The 24343-nt window shown below is 30.8% G+C and overlaps 1 protein-coding gene across 3 annotated transcripts in view; it reads right to left on the bottom strand.

Moving 5' to 3' along the window:
• LOC127705044 (phosphatidylinositol 4-phosphate 3-kinase C2 domain-containing subunit alpha-like) overlaps nucleotides 1-24343 on the bottom strand; it is a 77247-nt gene that overhangs the window by 16526 nt on the left and 36378 nt on the right. For 2 of the 3 annotated variants that reach the window (XM_052209295.1, XM_052209293.1), the window contains 11 exons: nucleotides 18300-18429; nucleotides 15195-15331; nucleotides 14355-14524; nucleotides 12481-12637; nucleotides 11960-12066; nucleotides 10505-10630; nucleotides 6935-7010; nucleotides 5982-6118; nucleotides 5470-5575; nucleotides 1310-1397; nucleotides 270-293 (listed from right to left, as the gene is read on the bottom strand). In XM_052209295.1, the coding sequence (XP_052065255.1) occupies nucleotides 270-293; nucleotides 1310-1397; nucleotides 5470-5575; nucleotides 5982-6118; nucleotides 6935-7010; nucleotides 10505-10630; nucleotides 11960-12066; nucleotides 12481-12637; nucleotides 14355-14524; nucleotides 15195-15331; nucleotides 18300-18429 (1258 nt within the window). The remainder of the gene's footprint in view (nucleotides 1-269; nucleotides 294-1309; nucleotides 1398-5469; nucleotides 5576-5981; nucleotides 6119-6934; nucleotides 7011-10504; nucleotides 10631-11959; nucleotides 12067-12480; nucleotides 12638-14354; nucleotides 14525-15194; nucleotides 15332-18299; nucleotides 18430-24343) is intronic. The other variant, XM_052209296.1, reaches the window with a different exon arrangement.

Here is a 24343-nt window from a genome sequence, read left to right on the forward strand (position 1 = left end):
AAGAGAAGAATTAAGTTCAGTGAGACATTCCCTGCACTGATTATTATGATTGTACACCATGCACTTCAAAAATGCAGAATAGCTCCATTCATCATAATTCAATAATAATTACACAATTTCTAAGAAAGCATTAAAACATTTTAAACCTTCACTGCAGTCTTCAGAATAGCCTACAAGTTCATTATATTAGCCTGACCAAAGTGCATATTTAAATGGTGAAAGTAAGCTGCAGATGGATGGACCTGGCACAATAATGATCATAAAATTACCTTTAGGTGAAGGTAGTGGCTGCTCTACAAACATATTTACAAAATGAATATGCAATTTTTTTGTTTTGTTTAAATGTTGCAAAAGACACATGTATATTTTTTTAAAGGGATCATAAAGGAAACAAAAGTTTCCAATATATATTTTGAAATAACTTGGGTATCCCTTCTATACTCTATATCTTTATTTTATAACATACTATATACAGTGGAATGGTACAGAGAACACAATATTAGTAATAAATCAACACATATGAGACAGATGTCAACTAGATATCATTGAGATGGTAAAAATTTGTATGGATAAGCTGATATGAAGCACTTCTTTGACCTAGGAAGCTGTACATACATTATGACACACCCTCTGGTGTTGGTTAATATACATGTCAAGTATAAAGTATGAAATCATAATGGTTCCCTAGATATAGAGTAGACACAATTTGTTACGGACAGACAGACAGACTGATCACTATAGGGCAACCCGCCACTAGGCGGGGCCCTAATAATGCATAAACCAAGTTGCCAATATTTTGCCTGCCAACCCCAAATTTTTTTTCCTAATCTAATAAAATGTATTTTAAATACACATTTGTCAAAATACTGTTCAATCTTTGTTATATATTCTTTACTTTTCTAACTTTTTTACATCATAATTTCTCCATATATTTCGCAATGAACTACAGACATTATTTTCCCACCCCAAATTGATGTTTTTAAATACTTAACTTTATATTTTTTCATTATTTTGATGTTTTTAATTCATTATTTTAGCAACAAATAATAAAAGTTAGGAAACATTTGTATCCCATAGGTTGAATAAAAGTAGCGAATATTCAACATAAGGAAAAACAGAGTTTAAGTACATTAGACGAAAATCCATTAAAATACTAAAAAATAACAAATATCCCAAATGCAATAGAACATTGATATTAACTCCTTGCCTGTATAGATATAATGACTTCAAACTTTATTAGTATCTACATGTAGTTAAATTTCTCAAATTTCCTCTATCAGATAGCTAAAATATTTCCACATTTAATTACCTCTGAATTTCTGAATCCCCAGATTTTCTTTCTGAGCCTCTTGTTCATCTCTCAGCAATGGATGGAAGAATGTATAAACAATATCACTCTGAAAATATAAATTAGTCGTGTTAGGGATCATAGATTTATTCTTACGAGGAAGCTCCGAGCATGCTCGGAGGATGCTCAGAGCTTTTTCAGTAGGCTCTTCTCTGCAGTTTATGTGAAAATAATTATCATGATCCATTAAGATGTCAATCAAATCTACACCACTTCTATAATAAGGAAAGTAGAGCATTATAGAGGAAGCTCAATTAACACCTGTGTAAACATCTAATCTATTCAAATACATTTTGCCTGAAATTTTACAAAACTATAGAATAGATTAGAAATTCTTCAACAGTACTGTGTAATGCTTGGAAAGAAATCTCAAGTCTCCACAAAAAATGAAAGTCATTTAACAAAAAATATACAATTATTATATTTTTAAAATAATCATTTCTTTTTTTATAATAAAAAAAATTCTCAAATTTTATAATTAGATGATATGATTTAAATAGGGTTTATATTATATAATATGCTACATAAAAGTTATCAAGACACAAACAACAGCCAGGGGGCGATACTAAACGAGTTATTTTTTTTAGTTACTTATATTAATAGGTATTTTTTGTTTTTTTAAATTATTTGATATAATCTCAATTGTTATTTTAAATGTCAAAAGTGGACTAAATGTAGTTTTTAAGAATTTTTTCATCATTTCATAAATTAAAATTAAGTATTTATCCAACTTGAGATGAGTATAGAGAGATTACTTTCAAAATAATGACAAAAATATTACTTTTATTTATTATTTTATACATCTTCGAAAAACTAAGCATACTTACAATTATTTAAGGAACATATGTAATTGTTTTTGATAAATATTTCAAATTATAAATAACTTCAAGTCTTAATTAAATCACAAGGTTCCATCCATTTATATTTGTTCATCTCTAAGATTTTGAAGGAAAATGTTATTTTAATAGCCCCAAGCTGGGAACAGTATATCTAACGGGAAATGAATCTGATACGCTTTTCAGTATAAAATTGATAAAATCTCGGACTCCCCGAGACTTCCCGAGATTTACGGATTTTGGTAGCGTCTGACTGAAATACTATCAAAACTGCTCAACAAATAAACCACATAACTCTAATTGTAAATAAATACAAGTTTTATCATTTAGTAGATATATTTTGTCATATAAAATTACCAAAATAAGTTTGATTTATTTGATGTGAAGTGTTTTATAATAGTTTGGGAATTTGTAATTATCATCGTGGCAATGGCCGCCATTTTTTTATTACCTGGTTTGCATTCTGCACAATTCTGTGATGAAATGCTTTCGATTTTAACAAATTTGAAGTGACAGAATACAAGTTTGATACACTAGCTTCACTGTAAAACTAGTTTGAATGACATTTTATTGATAATATCAGAAATTATTAGGATAATAGCGAGTCCGTTTTTAACACATGTCCGTTTCTGTATCGTATCTTTATTAACTATGGCACGACGATAAAATCGACTACAATCAGGTAGTGTCAAGTCCCGTCAATATATATGTTCCTGCCCCAAGAGACCAATCTATGACCAAGAAGTGTGGCATCAGAAAGGCAATTAGTGTTTCAGGAGGATTTAAATAGTTTTATACTGCATGGGGAAAATAACCAGATGTGAAAATTTGTTAAAGCTTGTAAAACCTGTATGAATGGACACCTATAGAAATAATATTAACAGAAGTTACTTATTCATGATATATAAGTAATATTTGAAACAAAAATTTTGAAAATTACTAGTTTAAGTAATGCCCTTAACTAAACAATGGTACATTTGTATTTTTTTTTTATAAAATAGCAAAGTTTTTTATATAAAATATTTTTGCAATTTTAGGGGACATGGCTACTAAAGCTTGTAAACAGAGAAAAAAAAAGGGGGATAGAATTTGGTTGGTTAATTCTGGTGATGTCTTCTTTCTTATATGCACTGAAAAATTATGTTGTTTTATTACTATAGTACAGGACAAGAAAAAACTTTACTCATGTCAAGTATTTCTTTATTTAAAACATAGATAAATTCTGCACATATTTTTTGAAAAATACCAATTAAACAAAGACTGATAGGGGGAAACAATTTTATATTAGATTTTCATTCAAGTACAGGTCAGGATAAAACTTCACTTATATAATTATGCCAAGTATTTCTTTATTTAAATAAAACCAAATCCGCACAATTATAAAAAAAATGACAATTAAAGTGAGACGTATTAGAGGGAAAACAATGGTGGTATTACCTCCTCAACTTTTCTTAGAGTAGCCATAATTTTTTTTATAAAAAACTAACTTTGCTATTTTATAAAAAAAAAAAAAATTATCATTGTTTTAATAGTTAGGGGCATTACTTAAACAAGTAATTTTCAAAATTACTTATACAAGTTATATTGAAAACAAGGTTGTTTCAAATATTACTTATATATCATGAATAAGTAACTTCTGTTAATATTATTTCTATAGGTGTCCATTCATACAGGTTTTACAAGCTTTACCAAATTTTCACATCTGGTTATTTTCCCCATGCAGTATAAAACTATTTAAATCCTCCTGAAACACTATAAATTGCCTTTCTGATGCCACACTTCTTGGTCATAGATTGATCTCTTGGGGCTATTAAAATAACATTTTCCTTTAAAATCTTAGAGATGAACAAATATAAATGGATGGAACTTTGTGATTTAATTAAGACTTGAAGTTATTTATAATTTGAAATCTTTATCAAAAACAATTACATATGTTCCTTAAATAATTGTAAGTATGCTTAGTTTTTCGAAGATGTATAAAATAATTTATAAAAGTAATATTTTTTCATTATTTTTAAAGTAATCTCTCTATACTCATCTCAAGTTGGATAAATACTTAATTTTACTTAATGAAATGATGAAAAAATTCTTAAAAACTACATTTAGTCCACTTTTGACATTCAAAATAACTATTATTAATATAATATATCAAATAATTTAAAAAAACAAAATAATACCTATTAGTATATATTAAGTAACTAAAAAAAATAACTTGTTTAGTATCGCCCAATGACTGTTGTTTGTGTCTTGATAACTTTTATGTAGCATATTATATAATATAAACTATATTTAAATCATATCATCTAATTATAAGATTTGAGAATCTTTTTTATTATAAAAAAAGAAATGATTAATAAATATAATAATTGTATATTTTTTGTTAAATGACTTTCACTTTTTTGTGGAGACTTGAGATTTCTTTCCAAGCATTACACAGTACTGTTGAAGAATTTCTTATCTTTTCTATAATTTGTAAAATGTCATACAAAATGTATTTGAATAGATCAGTTGTTTACACAGGTGTTAATTGAGCTTCCTCTATAATGCTCAACTTTCCTTATTATAGAAGTGGTGTAGATTTGATTGACATCTTAATGGATCATGATAATTATTTTCACATAAACTGCAGAGAAGAGCCTACTGAAAAAGCTCTGAGCATCCTCCGAGCATGCTCGGAGCTTCCTCGTAAGAATAAATCTATGATCCCTTAATAAATGTTTTGCGACTTGGTTGACCTACTTATACTGCATTTAAAAATACCAATGAAAGCTTATTACCTAATTACAGAAAAGTGCATGGGGTTTAATTTTTGTTACTCTACTTGTTTCGTAGACAAGATTGAATGAGTTTCAAATACCTTTGGTTAATAATTAATAGGTGTTCAAATGAGCATTATATTACACTTTTCAATACTTTGTATTGGGAAATAATCTCTTTGTTCATGGCTGTCATTTTACGATTCAATTCGTCTCATGCAAACATTACACTGTGTACTTGAACAATAGCATAGTATAATGCTAAAACTTATCAAGGCGTAGATTGTTAACACTCTTTTTAAGTAAGTTAATGCAGATTTAAATATATGAAATCAATATGCAACGTTTTTAATTCCAAATTAAGGTGACAACACACAAGGTTAACTATTATAATATTTATACACCTTGTAGTAGAGTTTTGCTAGTAAAAATTGAAATAAGAGTTTAAATCATTGTTTTGTTTATTTGGTGACATTTTTTGCATTATTTTATTAAAACATTGTATAAACTCTGAACTTTTGATAATTACCTCAGATATTTCTGCCGCCTTTATCCATAGCTCTTGTAAAAAGTTTTCAATTTCTTTTTTCCTTATTTCTGCTACAGCTTTAATGTGAGATCTTCCCCAAATTACTCTGTAAATAAATATTTTGAAAAAAAATGAATATTGGTATTTTTTTTTTTTTTATGTTTGTTATTTCTGGAGATAGGGTAAACATATATATAAACAAAACTACAATTTGGACTTTCAGTGTTTGAAGTTAAATAAACTCTTTCTATCTAATTCCTTAATTTCTACTTATGTAAATTCAGAAATTGTTTATGCATTTATTAATGTGACTGTCGAACAATGGACTAAAATGCAGGAATAATTATTGGGATTTCCAGCTATACAGCATACAAATAACAATATCAAAATTATAAATTTGACTTTTTAATTTTGCGAAACATATCTCATCCAAATTTGGAAAACAATAAAAAACATTTCACAAATTTCCAAATAGACAGTCTTTCATCTATTTCAACAGTCTAGGATCTTACTTGCTAGATAGATGTGGCCATGGTATCAATGGGAACATCTCCATCAGTTTATTTCTAAATTCTACAAATTCTGAAAAATGACGGAAGACATAGCTTGGCACTTTCTGATTCTCCCTCTCCACTCTCAGGATAAATATCTGTAAGCAAATTACAACATGTAAATAATTTTATACTACACATAAACTTTCAATTGTAAGCAACAACAAAATGATTAAAAAACAATCCAACTATCAATATGTAAAGACACAGAACACATTATTCAACAGTAGACAAGATTCTTTACCATATGTCCAGCTCTATTAAAACACTCATGGTATAGATAAAGATAAGAATCTATTTTACAGAGACATTCAAAAATTTTTCATCAGTAACAAATCATTTAAAGAATAAAACATGCTGATATATAAAACAAAGACAACCACTGACAAGGTCCCCTTTTTCTGACAATGACACTAACATGTTGTGGTTTTGGAGTTAACCCTCCCCCATTATGAACTCAATAAATTGCTTCACCGAGCGCCGCTGGATACGACCGCAGATGTCCAACCCTGAACAGTTGGGGCAAAAATGGACACAATATTCGCGCTTGATACAGGTCTTAATTTGGATTGTAATTAAATATTTGACACATAATAGGTTTCTGACACAAAATAACTGTAGTCAAAGAACTTAGAATTGGTTATATGATTTGAATTTATATTCGATATTTTTTGCTTTTGTGCAATAAACTATACTGTTGCGAATTGACCCCCCCAACTCCCCCCCTAATAGAATCTGGTATAATAATACACATTTTCATGAAAAATTTAGACCATCATTCAAACATTCCTTATTTTAACCAATGTGTTGTGTAAAAAGCTCAGAACTTATGTTCATGTCTACTTGTTTTGTACCATGCTGACATTAAATTTATCTTATTTATTATTATTTATTACTAAGATTAGCGGACTTACATAATGTCTTTCTGGAGTATACCGTTTCTGGTAACTATGGACTTCAACTTTACTTATTTTACCATCTGTGTTTAAACTGTAATACAAGAAAGCAACAGATATACTTATAAATCACCTTACAATTAAATTAAATTGCATTAAAAAATACCTAACAATTATACAAAGCTAAGCGTTTCTATTCTTATTAAAAAGCATCCTTGCTCAAATGAAGATTACCATTTGTGAACAATTATAAAAATTTAAGATGTGGCTTGGAGGCACTTTCTATTTCCACCACAAACTATGCAGTTTCACTTGAAAGCTTAATTCTTGCACTTTGTTGATTTTTTCAATCCTCCACTCTGCAGTCTACCCCTTCCCCCCAGAAATAAGGTACACGAGACACTAAACCCTTAGATTTTCTTTTTCAGGTTCATATGGAAATGATATATTCTAACAGTTTCAAACTTTGAAAAATAAAAATGCTTAAATTTTCAAATCTTCTTTGTACCAGTAGTATGTGAATGATAATTAATAAGACCAGCTAAGTACATCATGTTTAAAATCACAATTGAAAATTCCTAAAAATCAATTCAAAACTATTGAGTGCATTTAATAAAACAATTTTTTAATTTTAAAATTTCCTAGGAGTGTATTATTACAACAAAATCAAAATTATTCCTTAAAGGTCATGAATTCAAAAAGTAAAATAGTGTTGTCAGATCCTCGTAAGAGAAGCATGGACACAACATCTGCATTAATATCAGATTAGCTCAGATAAGCCCAACTTGCATCTCCAACACCAGAAACAGCAACCTAGTCAGATAAAAACGGAGATGAAAACCAAGAATTAGGTTTAGAATTTGGCCATTCATATTTTGTATTGTTTGGAAACAATAACTTAGCAGACAAAGAGATCCTAAAAATAAAAAAACAACAGAGCATCATGAAAAATACATTTTACAGCTATTATACTTGAGTGTGTACATAAACATCAAAAATAAATTTGTTTGTTTGCTAGATGGATCATGAAATCACTATCATACTTGTTAACTACTTATTGAAAAATTAACAATTGATATTGCTAGCCAATTAAACATTGGGATAGGTAACAAAACGATGACCAGTTTTTTACTATATAGCAATAGCTAACGAAGAATTCATGTTTCAACACACAAACCTAACTTTTATGCACAAAGTACACACTCCAGTAGATCAGCTGTAAATGTATGAGAAAATTTGTAACAAAGTACACACTTTACTAGATCGTCTGTAAGTGAATCAGAAAGATTGTTCCAAATGTTTATGAGATATCGTTATGCTGAAAGAAAGGTCAGGTTCATTCACAGATGCAGAGAAAGTAAGTCTGTTACAGCATAAACCGTTTATGTGTTAACCAATATTCTTTAATGGGTCATTTAAAAGTGTTTGTTTAGGGATTCAAAATTAGTTGTATTAGAATTCAAAATTGTACATATAGAACTTTAAGATTAAGGAAAGTTATCTTAGTTGACCTTTTTCATGAGAGCAACTTTGATTTTAATAGCAAAGAATTTTTTATCAAGGCTTCTATAACAGAACAAACAGAACAGACCTCTTGTATAAAATAAGTTCCACATGAGCGATTTATGCTGTAAAAGTATGTAGATTTTATTTGTATCTGTTCATTACCCATTACATTAGAAATATTCAATCAGATAAAACAGCACATTTAAGGAAAGTTCTGTAGTTGAAGAGTTGTTGCCACCAATTATGTTTTTTTGAAGGTAAAAACCTTGTTTATGATAAATCTGTACGTAGTGATTGGTTGTGGGGTTACCAAGGGGTAATTGCAAATGTTTTTCAGACAGGTAAGTACAAATTTTGATATAAACTGAGGATTTGACGGGTAGCAAAGTAGTTTTACTTGCAATGTGAATCAGAGCCAGTAAAATGTATATTTGTGACTGTCAAATCCAGTATTGATGGCAGCAACTATTCAACTACAGTACTGTTATTCCTATTCAAGTGCATTACAAAAGGAAAAATGTTTAAGATCTTAAAAAAGTAAAATATAAAAATAAAATAAAAAATTCTGCAAAACAGAAGAGGTTAGAAAGTATTATATCATCATTCCTTAATTACAGCTTAAGACACAGTTCTGTTCATGCTGAGAAACACAAGCTTCCTGATACCTGCTTGGAGATATCGATGTAACATCTTTCTGAAAACTACAGTTTGTGGAAATATGATACATTATTTTATTTCTATAACAAATCTAGAAATCATCAAATCGATTTTAATACAATAATTTCTATTTCTTTTCACACTCAAAAAAGGTTCACCTATCTGGACTTCTATTCATCACATAGACCTACACAAATGTATGTTGAAAGAGTGGGAGGGGTCTTGTTTGCTGTATTGGAGGTAAATATGAGCAGTCAACCAAGTCAGGTCCCATCAATGGTATTACATCTTTTTTTTGCAAATGTCATGATCTCTGCACATAAAAAATCACAAACAATAAAAAATCTGTAGGGAATTTTTTAAATGCTTAATTTCTGAAACCGATCTTAATACCCTGAGTCTTCTTATGTTAGTCCAAAAGGTCACCCACTCTCCACATCCCACATTTCCTTCTTCTCCTGAATATGCATGACATATTTGCCACTGTGATATAAAGACAACAATTCGTCCAATTTTTTTTTTCAAAATGATGATTTTGCTGTATTTAACAAAGGTGTACTTTGGATTTATAGATTATCGTTGGTCATCTCAACGAGATTGATTTTCTCGCTTGAGCCGGTACAGCCAATGATAATCTGTTTATCGCTATTTTACCAATGTCGACGTTGTTAATTTCATTGACAGCGGCACATGCGCCCTTAGTTTCTAGTTTCATATCACTCTACTGCGCTGAGAAAGGAAATTATCAGTCGGTAAGATCAAAGGAAAATTTCGTAAAATAGCGATAATCATTATTATTCATGGAATACCATTTGTCTTGGATTTCGCAGGTTTTTGTTAATCAAGAATTGAAATGGTCAACGAAAATACAAATGTTCTATAGGCCTGTATGCAAATTTGGGCAAAACCACAAAATTAAACATCCTCAGTCTAAACTAGCTTTTTCCTCAATCCATGAATATTGGTATCCATGAAAATAATTTAATTCACAGTCAAATGAGTACCTGTAAGTTTCATACGAATGATGATTCAAAGCAAGCTGCCTTATGACTTAAAAACTTTTGATGAGCATGATTGTGTTTAAAGAATTAAAACTGCATGAATTAAATTTAACCTATAAGCTTTATCATATGGACTGCCATTGTGCAAATTGAAATTAAGCTATTTTTTTGTATTTGATTGATGTAATCATCTTGCAGTCATTTTTGTTATGCTACATTTCAACCGTTGCAACCAAGCTCTCAGAGATTTATCTTGTCTAAACTCAAAACATTAGGCTGCTATTTTCTGGCTTTTAGCTTTTATTGCTTTTTTGTTCAACTTTTAGGTTTTGGTGATTTCATCTTTATCATTTGTTGGCTGCACCTGTGAAGATTCTTTATTTTTTTATAAAGAAAATAACTCTATGAATTAAAGTTTACCAACCTGTAAGTTTTAGGAACAAATGATAACAGAGCACCTTCCTGATGACTGGAAAACTTGAGTTGAGCTAGGTTGTGTATAAAGAAATTAAACTGGACAAACACAGACTTCAGACTCTCTTCTATCATTCTACGAAAAATTAAAAAAAATGTATGTTTACTTATTATTTTTTTTTTAATTTTGTATATCAAATAATAATAATGATAATAATAATAATAATTCTTTATTTAAAGAGGGTTACACAGTTAGCTATAAAACTAATCTTCCCTGAGGCCCTCATATAAGAAAATATATATAGGTTATGTATAAGTGAATAAAGTTTTTCAGATACTTTTGTAGACAAAATATCAATCAATCAAAAACAATAACACAGCAGGCCAGCATTCATAACTGCTGGTAAACCATAATTGGATGGTCAAGTGGTCAATTCTATTTCAATCATATGAAGAGCTGCTGAACAGTCAGGTGTTGAACATCCAAAACAAAAAGTTTAGAAATAATTGAAACAAAGTTGAGAGAAAATAAATATAACATAAAGTAGAACTGAAGAAGTTTCCATGTAAAAGTCATATTTCTGTCGTACTTGTGAACATCTTTCAATGATAATATCTTTTACTGATTTCTCCTATCCTTATATTGCTTTTACTTTTCATGCTTAAATCCCAACCTATACACTGAGAGCCTTTTACAATACATACAATATTTGAAAGAGTAACTAGAATACCTGGTATATATAGCCGAGACCATAACTGAGGTCTGACCAGGTAACAATACTCTCCCTTAATAAAGTAAGGACTTGTTTTGGTATTTATACATCCTCGGATTTCAAACATTTGTTAATAACTTAATTTTGGATGTAACGCATCTTCTGATTGCCTGACGTTGTTATGTTTATCAGCTCATAGACATAATTTTGTCATGTGACCGTGACGTCTTCAACGTTTTTTCATGGTTTACTCCGGTTTAAAATGGAATTTAGAATTAAATTATAAGAAATAACTGTAATATTTTTTCTGTCTATTCGAAATAACATAAAAAATGTGGTGCACAATTTAAAATAACCCGCTACGCGGGTTATTCAGTGCGCACCACATTTTTGATGTTATTTCTTCATAGACAGAAAAAATATTACAGTCATTCCTTAAATCTAGAAAATGTTTTCTTACTCATAAAATTTATAGTGTTATTTCCATTTTTAGACAATTAAGTAAAGAAATATGAGTCCTTTTTTTTGTACTTACAAGAGCAAACAAGTTAAGAAACAGATTAGTATTTTTTCTGAGGATATTGAAGGCTTGACAACACATATCAACAATTAAGTAACAATAGCAATGAAATCGAAGTTTTCTCTTATCATTAGATGGTTTTTGTCTGTTAATTCTAAGTTCCATCTTATACAATAACCTTTTCAATACATTTGTATATACTATATATATAGTTTATGGGTTAGTACAATACCTAGTAAATATAGCCGAGGCCTGAACTGAGGTCTGACCAGGTAACAGTACTCTCTGTATATATCTAGCTGCATCCTTATGGATACCTGGGATACCAGACTTGGATAACTGAAAGATTTTGGTTTGTAACAGTGGCGAAGATGTTCAATTTTACAGCAAAAACATTAACATCATAAAGGCTATTCCATTAAAATGTATGTGGGAGGGTAGGAAAGAACTTTCAAAATATCCCTACAACCAAGAACCATTTTTTAGATAATTTTGCATAATGGTAATAGACGCTTACTGAAAAAAGACCCATGACCCACATTCAATAATTAAACTTCCCTTCCTACCCTCCCACATACATTTTAATGGAATAGCCCTAAACAAATTTCTTTTATCTGGTTAGGTAATTTAAATTTCATAAAAAAGTAATAGAAAATTGCTATTTGTTGAACTCAGTAATTTTTCAGATAATGGATACTTGAAATACAATTTATTTTTTGAATGAAGAAATATGAGTCTTTTCTTTGTACTTACAAGAGCAAACAAATTAAGAAACAGATTAGTATTTTTTCTGAGGATATTAAAAGCTTGACAACACATATCAACAAACTCCTGGAATTTATTGTTCTGTTTTTCACCATTGTTGATAACATAGGCCATATCAGATGTCAGAACAAAAGGCACTCTGTCTCTGGAAATAGAACAAATAGACGCTTTAAAACATTTAACATGGATTACGACAATGTTTTATTAATTTTTGTGAATTGTGGAAAATTTTTTGTTAGCTTGTAGTTTGTTGAACATTCAAATCAGTTGTCCAAAATCCATAAAAATTAATACCTCATGAACAATAGTGGACTCCCAGTTTTCTGTCATAACGGATTTTAACAGCTACTCCGAACAAGATAAGGCTTTTGTCAATGAATACCAGATATAAAAAAACATACTGATACTGTCTGAATGGCATAAGTTCTGTTGCATTATCAAGAAATAAGTTTAAAATAATTCCATTTACACGTTATATACTGTGTATTCAATCATTTTGGTTTTTTTTTGTTACAATTTTCATGAATTGAGGAAAGTTGTACATCCAGTGGATTCTTGATTTCATGGGTTAAAAAAAAAAGTTTGTTTTACAAGATCAATTAAATTCATGGTTAAACTTTATTGAAAATACCACACAAGAGTGCACACACGGAAATGTCTCGCCTTCTTTACTAATCATTGATATTATGTTGATAGTCCTAAATATAAAGCTTTATTACAACTGTCACATAAACTTAACATTAACCAAGTAAACTAAACATTGACCAATGAACCATGAAAATGAGATCAAGGAATGATGAACCATGCTAGGCAGGCATGTACAGCTATCAATTCTTCCATACAACAAATATAGTTGACCTATTGCTTATAGTTTAAGAAAAAAAGACCAAAACTCAAAAACTGAACTTTGACCACTGAACCATGAAAATGAGGTCAAGGTCAGATGACACCTGCCAGCTAGACATGTACACCTTACAATCATTCCATACACCAAATATAGTAGACCTATTTCATACAGTATAAGAAAACCAGACCAAAACACAAAAACTTAACTATAACCTCTGAACCATGAAAATGAGGTCAAGGTCAGATGACACCTGCCAGCTAGACATGTACACCTTACAATCATTCCATACACCAAATATAGTAGACCTATTGCATACAGTATAAGAAAAACAGACCAAAACACAAAAACTTAACTATAACCACTGAACCATGAAAATGAGGTCAAGGTCAGATGACACCTGCCAGTTGGATATGTACACCTTACAGTCCTTCCATACATCGAATATACAAGACCTATTGCTTATAGTATCTGAGATATGGACTTGACCACCAAAACTTAACCTTGTTCACCGATCCATGAAATGAGGTCGAGGTCAAGTGAAAACTGTCTGACGGGCATGAGGACCTTGCAAGGTATGCACATACCAAATATAGTTATCCTATTACTTATAATAAGAGAGAATTTAACATTACAAAAAATCTTAACTTTTTTTTCAAGTAGTCACTGAACCATGAAAATGAGGTCAAGGACATTGGACATGTGACTGACGGAAACTTCGTAACATGAGGCATCCATATACAAAGTATGAAGCATCCAGATCTTCCACCTTCTAAAATATAAAGCTTTTAAGAAGTTAGCTAAAGCCGCCACCGCCGGATCACATCCCTATGTCGAGCTTTCTGCGACAAAAGTCGCAGGCTCGACAAAAAATGAATATCCAATGTTGAATACAGTTTATTTATGTTGCAATGAACTGAATAACTCATAAAGTTAACTAGTTTCACCCAACTTACAATTTACTTTATTAATTAAGCATATCAGCAAACATATTTACATAAAATGAACATGTCAATACCTTTTGATATTTCCAAACATTTGAGCATCACCAAGGAATTTGTTGAAGTCGATATGAAACATGTGACCCGACTGTTTTAACATGATATTGTCATTGTGTCGATCACAGATTCCAAGTACATACGTAGCTACACAGTAACCTGCACATGATCTAGTGAAATTTTCTACCGCCTAAAATAAGAAAAATAAAATAAAATATTACTATAGATCTAATCGTAATTTGGAATTCTGCAAAACTCAAACTTGAAAGTTTTGTGAAGCTTCACCTATTAACGTCAATCAAAAATCATTTTTGGACTGCAAAATTAAACATTTTTTTCTTTGTGTTAAAATTTTACAGGATGTGTGTAATATGCAACTATAAGTATTTGAGAACATAAGCAGACACACAGAAGTGTCAGATGGAAGATTCAGACGGAGTGTCAAATAACATATAAACCCAAAAAAATAAAAACTTGTGTTTTTCCTAGTTCAGTTAAAAGAAATTGTTTTGTCTTTTCACATCTGCAAAATATTTGGGTTTATATGATGTTCCTTCTTTATTCAAATTACTACAGTTTATTTTTGCTTATTTTGACACATCATGTAGTGGACCTCAGTTGCAGTTATTTTCATTATATTTATTTCAGATGTTATCTAAACATATAGTTTTTTTTCCAGTAGAAATTTGTGCCAGCCAAATATTCCTTTCCTACTGCCTGTGAACAGGATATAAAGCATTGAGTGGACAGGAATGGGCTGCCAATGCAGGGTAGGCATGTGATATAACAAAATCAACCAAAGCAGTACGGAATATTCAAATTATTGAATAAGTTTTCAAGTTACTCTGAACAAAGCTTACCTTCTGATATTCTAATTCTGTTGGATTATGTTTCTGTAACCACTCTTTGATTGGTCGATCTTTAAATGACCCTGTGACCCCAGAGGATACTTGTATTTTGCGTAACGTGTCAGATTCTGTTACTATTTCCACCATGCCTGGAAATAAAACATAAAACTGAATTTTTTGGGAATTTTGAGGAAACATAAATTGTGACCTCTTTCAACATATCAAGTACAAATGTAACTTAAAATAAAATGCTTCGCTGGGCGCAGCTTGATACGACCGCAGAGGTCGAACACTGAACAGTTGGGGCAAGTATGGACACAACATTCAAGCTTGATACAGCTCTGAATTTGGATTGTGATTAAATATTTGACACAGCATAGGTTTCTGACACAGAAAGAATGTGGTCTAAGAACTTCAATTTTTTTAATTTACCTATTATGGTCCAATGTCCAAAATCAAAATACATGGTTAGATTCAGCATATCAAAGAACCCCATATATTCAATTTTTGTTGAAATCAAACAAAGTTTAATTTTGGACCCCAACTTGGACAAACTTGAAAATTGGTCCCATAATCAAAAATCTAAACACATGTTTAGATTCAGCATATCAAAGTACCCCAAGAATTCAATTTTTGTTAAAATCAAACTAAGTTTAATTTTGGACCCTTTGGACCTTAATGTAGACCAATTTAAAAAACGGGACCCAAAATTAAAAATCTAAAAACACGGTTAGATTTGGCATATCAAAGAACCCCAATAATTCAATTTTTGATGAAATCAAACAAAGTTTAATTTTGGACCCTTTTGTCCTCAATATGAACCAATTTGATAGCGGGCCCACAAATAAAAAATCTAAATACATGGTAAGATTCAGCATATCAAAGAACCCCATATATTCAATTTTTGTTGAAATCAAACAAATTTTAATTTTGGACCCCAATTTGGACCAACTTGAAAACTGGGCCAAAAATCTAAAATCTAAATATATGTTTAGATTCAGCATATCAAAGAACCCCATATATTCAATTTTTGTTGAAATCAAACAAAGTTTAATTTTGGACCCCAACTTGGACCAACTTGAAAACTGGGCCCATAATCAAAAATCTAAACACATGTTTAGATTCAGCATATCAAAGAACCCCAAAAATTCAATTTTTGTTAAAATCAAACTAAGTTTAATTTTGGACCCTTTGGACCTTAATGTAGACCAATTTAAAAAACGGGACCCAAAATTAAAAATCTAAATACACGGTTAGATTTGGCATATCAAAGAACCCCAATAATTCAATTTTTGATGAAATCAAACAAAGTTTAATTTTGGACCCTTTTGACCTCAATATGAACCAATTTGATAGCGGGGTCCACAAATAAAAAATCTAAATACATGGTTAGATTCAGCATATCAAAGAACCCCATATATTCAATTTTTGTTGAAATCAAACAAAGTTTAATTTTGGACCCCAATTTGGACCAACTTGAAAACTGGGCCAAAAATCAAAAATCTAAATACATGTTTAGATTCAGCATATCAAAGAACCCCATATATTCAATTTTTGTTAAAATCAAACAAAGTTTAATTTTGGACCCTTTGGACCTTAATGTAGGCCAATTTGAAAACTGGATCCAAAATTAAAAATCTAAATACACGGTTAGATTCGGCATAACAAATAAATAAATGTGGTCAAAGATTTTACAAATCTAATGTGCCATACTATGCAATTAAAGATTACTTCTTGAAATTTTTCAATATTTGAAATTTGAAAAAAAAATAATATTTGAAGAATAATTCTTTCTAATAGAATTTAAAATATAGTGTCAAATCTTTCATATGGATTTTTTTGTAAAAAAAAAAGATGCAACATTTGCAGATATTTTTACTGGTCTTCCTTTATAAATATGCATTTCTTTAAACATAATTTAAAAGCAGTGTAAGGGAAGTAACCAAAACGTTGTATTTGGATTACCTCCCTTACACTGTTTTAAATTATCTTAATTGTTCATTAACCATTACTTTATACATAATTTAAAAGCAGTGTAAGGGAGATAATTTCAATGATGTATTTGATTTATCTCCCTTACACTGCTTTAAATTATGTTTTGTACTAAAGTATTTGTCCATTAACCAGGACAACCTTGTTTTTCCCCCTTTTTTGCCCCTAATTCTTAAACGGTTTGAGCCATAACCCACCAAAGCAAATCCTAACCATCCCTTTGTGGTATGGAAACTTGTAGTATAATTTCAGAGAGATCCATACACCGTTCCACAGTTATTGTCTGGAAACTAGAAAATGCTTATTATTGGCCCCTTTTTGGCCCCTAATTCCTTAACTGTTGGTACCATAACCCCCAAAATCAATCCCCACCTTCCTTTTGTTGTATTGAACCTTATGGTAAAATTTCATAGAGATCCATTCACTTAAACTAAAGTTAGAGTGCGAAAACTAATGCGTATTCGGACGACGACGACGCCGGACGACGACGACGCCAACGTCATACCAATATACGACCACAAAAATTTTTTTGCGGTCGTATAAAAAATACTAGTAATATAATTAATTTTAATAGGATATTTAACAAATATATGCCAATTTTAGAAAAAAACTAACACAAACTTATTAACTAAAAAAATTATAATTTTAACATCAAATTGGAATAGACATGATAGAGTACTGTTTTAAAAATTCATGGTTCACTTAAAAAAATTATGTACTAAATACACATTCAAGCAGTTTAGTTGTTCATTGGTTATAACCTTCATAATAATAAGATTCCACTGACCATCATACAAAGATGAGATTTAAATAAAAGCTCTTTTGTGATTAAAAAACTTACTTGTCCGTATAATGGTAGCATACTTGCAAAACAAATTGCGAGTTTTATTTTTGGCAAGGTAAAACCAAAGATTTCAAATTAAAAAAAAATTTCTGCTTATTCTCCACCTAGCAAAGGGAAGCAAATACATGGGTCAATTTTGGGGTCAGAATAATCTGACCGTTTAAGATGAATTTGTTTTTTGTTGTTGTTTGATTGCTGTCTCATGGAGGTATATCCCACAACTCCTTTTTTCATTATTATTCATAATTATTCACATATTTAGTTATGCATAATTATATTACCCTTCTTAGGTCCTGTAGCAAGACAAGAAAACGTAATCATTTTCAGATCTAGTCCTTGTTTTAACCACAATCTGTCCATAATTCTTATCATCTGTAGTGTTAACATGTCCTGTCGTAAATCATCACCAACCTACAATAACATAGTAGTAAGTGTCTTAATTAAGATATATTAAGGGCTATTCCAGAAAAAAATGTATGGGGGGGTTGGGGGTTGGAAGGCACTTTATATTAATAATACATGGGTGATGGGTATCAGAGCAAATTTTCACACTATAATGCACTATGATTCTCAATTACAATTATATGGGTGGTGGGTGTTGAAAAGAACTGCCATCCAACTCCCCCCCATACATTTTTTTCTAGAATAGCCGTAAGAAGATATAACAGTAAATTTTAAGAAAACCAGTACAGAATTCACGTTACAAAATGAAATTTCAGCAGGGATTTTTTGTATGTTTATTGTTTTTTACAATCAATCTTTTTATGTTAACATGTATGTCATTTGGTCTCTGTTGGATAGTAGTCTCAATGTCAATCATACTACATTTCCTTTTTCTATATTTTCATTTTAAAGAAAATAAATTTGGAATTCTCAGTAAATCATTACTTAACTGCCATAGAAAAAAAAAAAATGAAATGCCATGACCCGCAGTGTTCTCCCCAGAAATTTTGGATAGCATCACATTTGGTGTAAAAATATAAACTGTATTTTTTTTCAATGTCATTTGATGCGTTGCAGCGATGCTCTATTTCCTTTATGTTATATATGTTTATATTGTTCAATTCATAACTGAGAATACAATTAAACTATAACCATGATAACAGTTGTTTCAGTTTATGTTTTCTATATTCATTTATAGTTACAGAATTATTTTTTCCTCTTGGGCCAAATAAAAATATATGTGTGGTTCCAGTTACCCTACCTACTCAACTAAATGAATGAATGAATGGTTTATTATAGTACAACCTGTATATATACAATACTAAATATCTAGCAAAAAAAAAAGAACTGGTTTTTATATACAAGAGGCTCTCAAGAGCCTGAATCGCTCACCTGTTATTTTTTTTGCTTAAATCTTTCATCAATGATTATTTTTGCTTTTTACCCATATGTTCCATTTTAGCCATAGTGTCTATGTTTCTTGACGTACAAGGAAATGAAATACAAAATTTATACTAGATTCATTTGAGAAGATTTTGAAAGTTGAAAAACATAAAACAACTTGTGTAAAATTGTCCTTAAAGGGCAATAACTCCTTAAGGGGTCAATTGACAATTTTGGTCATATAAACTTTTTTGTAGATCTTACTTTGCTGAACATTTTTGCTGTTTACAGTTTATCTTTATCTTCAATAATATTCAAAATAATAACTAAAAACTGCAAAATTTCCTTAAAACAACCAATTTAGTGGCAGCAACCCAACAATGGGTTGTTCGATTTGTCTGAAAATTTCAGGGCTGATAGATCTTGATCAATTAAACAATTTTACCCCATGTCAGATTTGCTCTAAAAGCTTTAGTTTTTTAGATATAAGCAAAAAACTGCATTTGACCCCTATGTTCTATTTTTATCCATGGCGGCCATGTTTGTCGATGGATTAAAACTTCGGATACAATTTATAAACTAGATATCCTAAGGAACATTTAGATGAAGTTTGAAGGTATTTGGCCCAGTAGTTTCAGAGAAGAAGATTTTTAAATGTTAGCAAACTTGATGAACAAATTGTGTAAAATTGTCTTTAAAGGGCAATAACTCCTTAAGGGGTCAATTGATAATTTTGGTCATATAAACTTTTTTGTAGATCTTACTTTGCTGAACATTATTGCTGTTTACAGTTTATATCTACCGTTCCTACTCGCTTATTAGTCGGAAAATTGGGAGTAAAATTCATAATCCAGAGAGGGGGACCGACTAATAGACGAGATCTAGCGACCAGAGGAAAAATCCAAGCTTGAGAAAAGTGGTCAGGAGTGAATTTCCTGGTCAAAACTACGTTTTTGATTGCCTAACCTACATAAATCAATAAATAAAAAGTTTTTGTTGAAAATAAATGACTACAATACTGTCTTTGTGTTTTATTTGTTCTTTGGTAAACATTTTCTGCAAATTCGTGTTGAAATTCTACTGTTTCCGGTTTGTGTATTGATTTTCATGGTCACATGGTTTTCCTATAAACCCAAAAGAAGAGCCAAGAACCAAAAATGAAAAGGAGATAATAATGTACCAAATATGTGAAAGGATGTTTTCAGCGGAGTTATTGTGTCATTATTGTGATATCATGATATCAATTCAATGCTTATAAATCATATAATAATCAAAAAATAATTTTAAGATTCATTCCCAAAATCAAAATATTATTCATTAAAGTGTCTCAGTAAACAAATTACAAAATTGATTGACAAGTCAATATAATCCATTGATAACCCCAATTAAGAGACAAAGAGTTGTATTTACTAAAGGTGTGAAAACTATCAGTGATAGGTAAACAGATGACACTAATGAGTTTGAGTTAGTTATTTTAATATATTGATTAGCTTCACTTAATTTTTTTAATCCTTTAATCATCACAATATAATAAGAATTATGAAGTGTACATGCTCATTTAACACCGAGTTATGTATGCTGTGTAAAATATTTTCATCAAGTGTTGATTGACTTTAAATTTTTCAGGTTCATATTGGTTTATATTCGCTTTTCTCAAACAATAGGTTGTTAGTCATACCCTACAAAATCATTGATGCATTACGTAAACAACACATGGCTAATCTAACATTTGAACAGTGAACAAAACAAGAGAAATGAATACATCTTTATTATTAACAGCAATATAAATTATCATGATGAGCATCAACTAAATTCAAACCAAACAAACATTAATGCAGAAATGAATATTATTCCTGGATTTGCATTGGTTTTACCGGCGTTCAGTTACTGTCAGCTGAAAAAAAAAAACCCAAATTTTGTCCGACTTATACGAGGGTCAAGACTAAATCCTTAGAATTTGGAGCTGAAAAGGGCCCCAGACTTATAGTAGGATCGACTATTAGGCGAGTATCTACGGTATCTATAATAATATTCAAGATAATAAAAAATAAAATGCTCCGCAGGGCGCAGCTTGATACGACCGCAGAGGTCAAACCCTGAACAGTTGGGGCAAGTATGGACACAACATTCAAGCTTGATACAGCTTTGCATTTGGATTGTGATTAAATATTTGAAACAGCATAGGTTTCTGACACAGAATGAATGTGGTCTAAGAACTTAAAAATTTTAAATTGGACATTCACCTATTATGGTCCAATATCCAAAATCTAAATACATGGTTAGATTCAGCATATCAAAGAACCCCAAGAATTCAATTTTTGATGAAATCAAACAAAGTTTAATTTTGGACCCTTTTAACCTCAATGTGGACAAAGTTGATAACGGGGCCCAAAAATCAAAAATCTAAATACATAGTTAGATTCAGCATATCAAAGAACCCCATATATTCAATTTTTGTTGAAATCAAACAAAGTTTAATTTTGGACCCCGATTTGGACCAACTTGAAAACTGGGCCCATAATCAAAAATCTAAATACATGTTTAGATTCAGCATATCAAAGAACCCTAAGAATTCAATTTTTGATAAAATCAAACTAAGTTTAATTTTGGACCCTTTGGACCTTAATGTAGACCAATTTGAAAACGGAACCAAAAATTAAGAATCTAAATACACAGTTAGATTCGGCATAATAAAGAACCCCAATAATTCAATTTTTGATAAAATCAAACAAAGTTTAATTTTGGACCCTTTGGACCTCAATGTGGACTAATTTAAAAACGGGGCCCAAAATCCAAAAACTAAATACACGGTTAGATTCAGCATATTAAAGAACCCCAAGAATTCAAGAATAAAACCCCATTGAAATTGGTCAAGAAATAAGCAATTTATACGAAGTATCTTCTTTTGCACAATACTGTGCAATTAAATATTTCTTGCTATTGCGCAATACTGTACAATTGACAATTTCTTGCTATTGCGCAATATTGTGCTATTGGATATTTCTTGCTATTGCGCAATACTGTTCAATTGAAGATTTCTTGCTATTGCGCAATACTGTGCAATTGAAGATTTCTTGCTATTGTGCAATACTGTGCAATTGAAAATTTCTTGCTATTGCATAATACTTATTATATAATAATTTACACATCCTGTTTGGTGTGTATCTCCTACCATATCATTATTATTTGCTTTTAAATATAAATCAGAAATAACCAACTTAAAATGGAAAAATTTAAAAGAAAAAAAAAGGAAAAAAAGAAAAAAAAGGAAACCCCCACCCCCAAATATTTTGAACCCCCTTATGATTCATCACCCCCAAACTCAATCCCAACCTTCCCTTTGTGGTATGGTACCTTGCAGTACAATTTCAGAGAGATCCATACACTTGAACACAAGTTATTGTCTGGAAACTAGAAAAATGTGTTTTTTGGCCCCTTTTTGGCCCCAAATTCCTAAACATTTAGGGCAATTACCCCCAAACTCAAACCCAGCTTTTCCTTTGTGATATGGAACCTTGTAGTACAATTTCAGAAAGATCCATAGACTTACACACAAGTTATTGTCCTGAAACTAGAAAAATGCTTGTTTTTTGCCCCTTTTTGGCCCCTTATTCCTAAAATATTGAGGCAATTACCCCCATCATCAATCCCAGCCTTCCCTGTGTGGTATGTTACCTTGCAGTACAATTTCAGAGAGATCCATACACTTGAACACAAGTTATTGTCTGGAAACTAGAAAAATGCTTATTTTTGGCCCCTTTTTGGCCCTCAATTCCTAAACGTTTCGGCAATTACCCCCAAACTCAATTCCAGCTTTCCCTTTGTGATATGGAACCTTGTAGTACAATTTCAGAAAGATCCATACACTTACACATAAGTTATTGTCATGAAACTAGAAAAATGCTTGTTTTTTGCCCCTTTTTAGGCCCGTAATTCCTAAAATTTTGAGGCAATTACCCCCAAAATCAATCCCAGCATTCCTTTTGTGATATGGAACCTTGTGGTATAATGTCAGAGAGATCCATACACTAACACACAAGTTATGTCTGGAAGTTACAAAAATGATTATTTTTGGCCCCTTTTTGGCCCCTAATTCCTTTACTGTTTGTACCATAACCCCCAAAATCAATCCCAACCTTCCTTTTGTGGTATTGAACCTTGTGGTAAAATTTCATAGAGATCCATTCACTTAAACTAAAGTTAGAGTGCGACAACCAATGTGTCTTCGGGCGACACAGATTGACGACGACGCCAACGTCATACCAATATACGACCACAAAAATTTTTTTGCGGCCGTATATAAACTGCAAAATATCCTTAAAACTACCAATTTAGTGGCAGCAACCCAACAATGAGTTGTTCGATTCGTCTGAAAATTTTAGAGCTGATAGATCTTGATCAATTGAACAATTTTATCCCATGTCAGATTTGCTCTAAAAGCTTTAGTTTTTTAGATATAAGCAAAAAACTGCATTTGACCCCTATGTTCTATTTTTAGCCATGGCGGCCACGTTTGTCGATGGATCAAAACTTCGGATACAATTTATAAACTAGATACCCTAAGGAACATTTAGTTAAAGTTTGAAGGTATTTGGCCCAGTAGTTTCAGAGGAGAAGATTTTTGAAATAGTTTACTATGACAGACAATGACGACGATAGACGACGAACGACGACGGACGCCAAGTGATGGCATAAGCTCACATGGGGCCCAAAGGGGCCCCGGTGAGCTAAAAAGGGAAGAGAAAGTATCATATAGCAATAAAATTTCAATTAAAAAACTTTTTTCTTTATCATGTCTATGAAATTCATTGTTTCATGGTACTCAATGAATTATGTCCCAGTTGTTTCTTTATATCAAAATGATATATATTTTTAACAAAGTTAAGCTACTTTAGTCAGTATATTAAAACAATGTATTTTCAAAAAGAATACATTTAGCAAAGATATATGATAAATAGTCTGTTAATGAGTGTGGAATGCGTAGTTTTCTCTTTTGTGA

Source organism: Mytilus californianus, unplaced genomic scaffold (assembly GCF_021869535.1).
Source record: "Mytilus californianus isolate M0D057914Y unplaced genomic scaffold, xbMytCali1.0.p SCAF_6, whole genome shotgun sequence".
NCBI classification, from domain to species: Eukaryota; Metazoa; Mollusca; class Bivalvia; order Mytilida; family Mytilidae; genus Mytilus; species Mytilus californianus.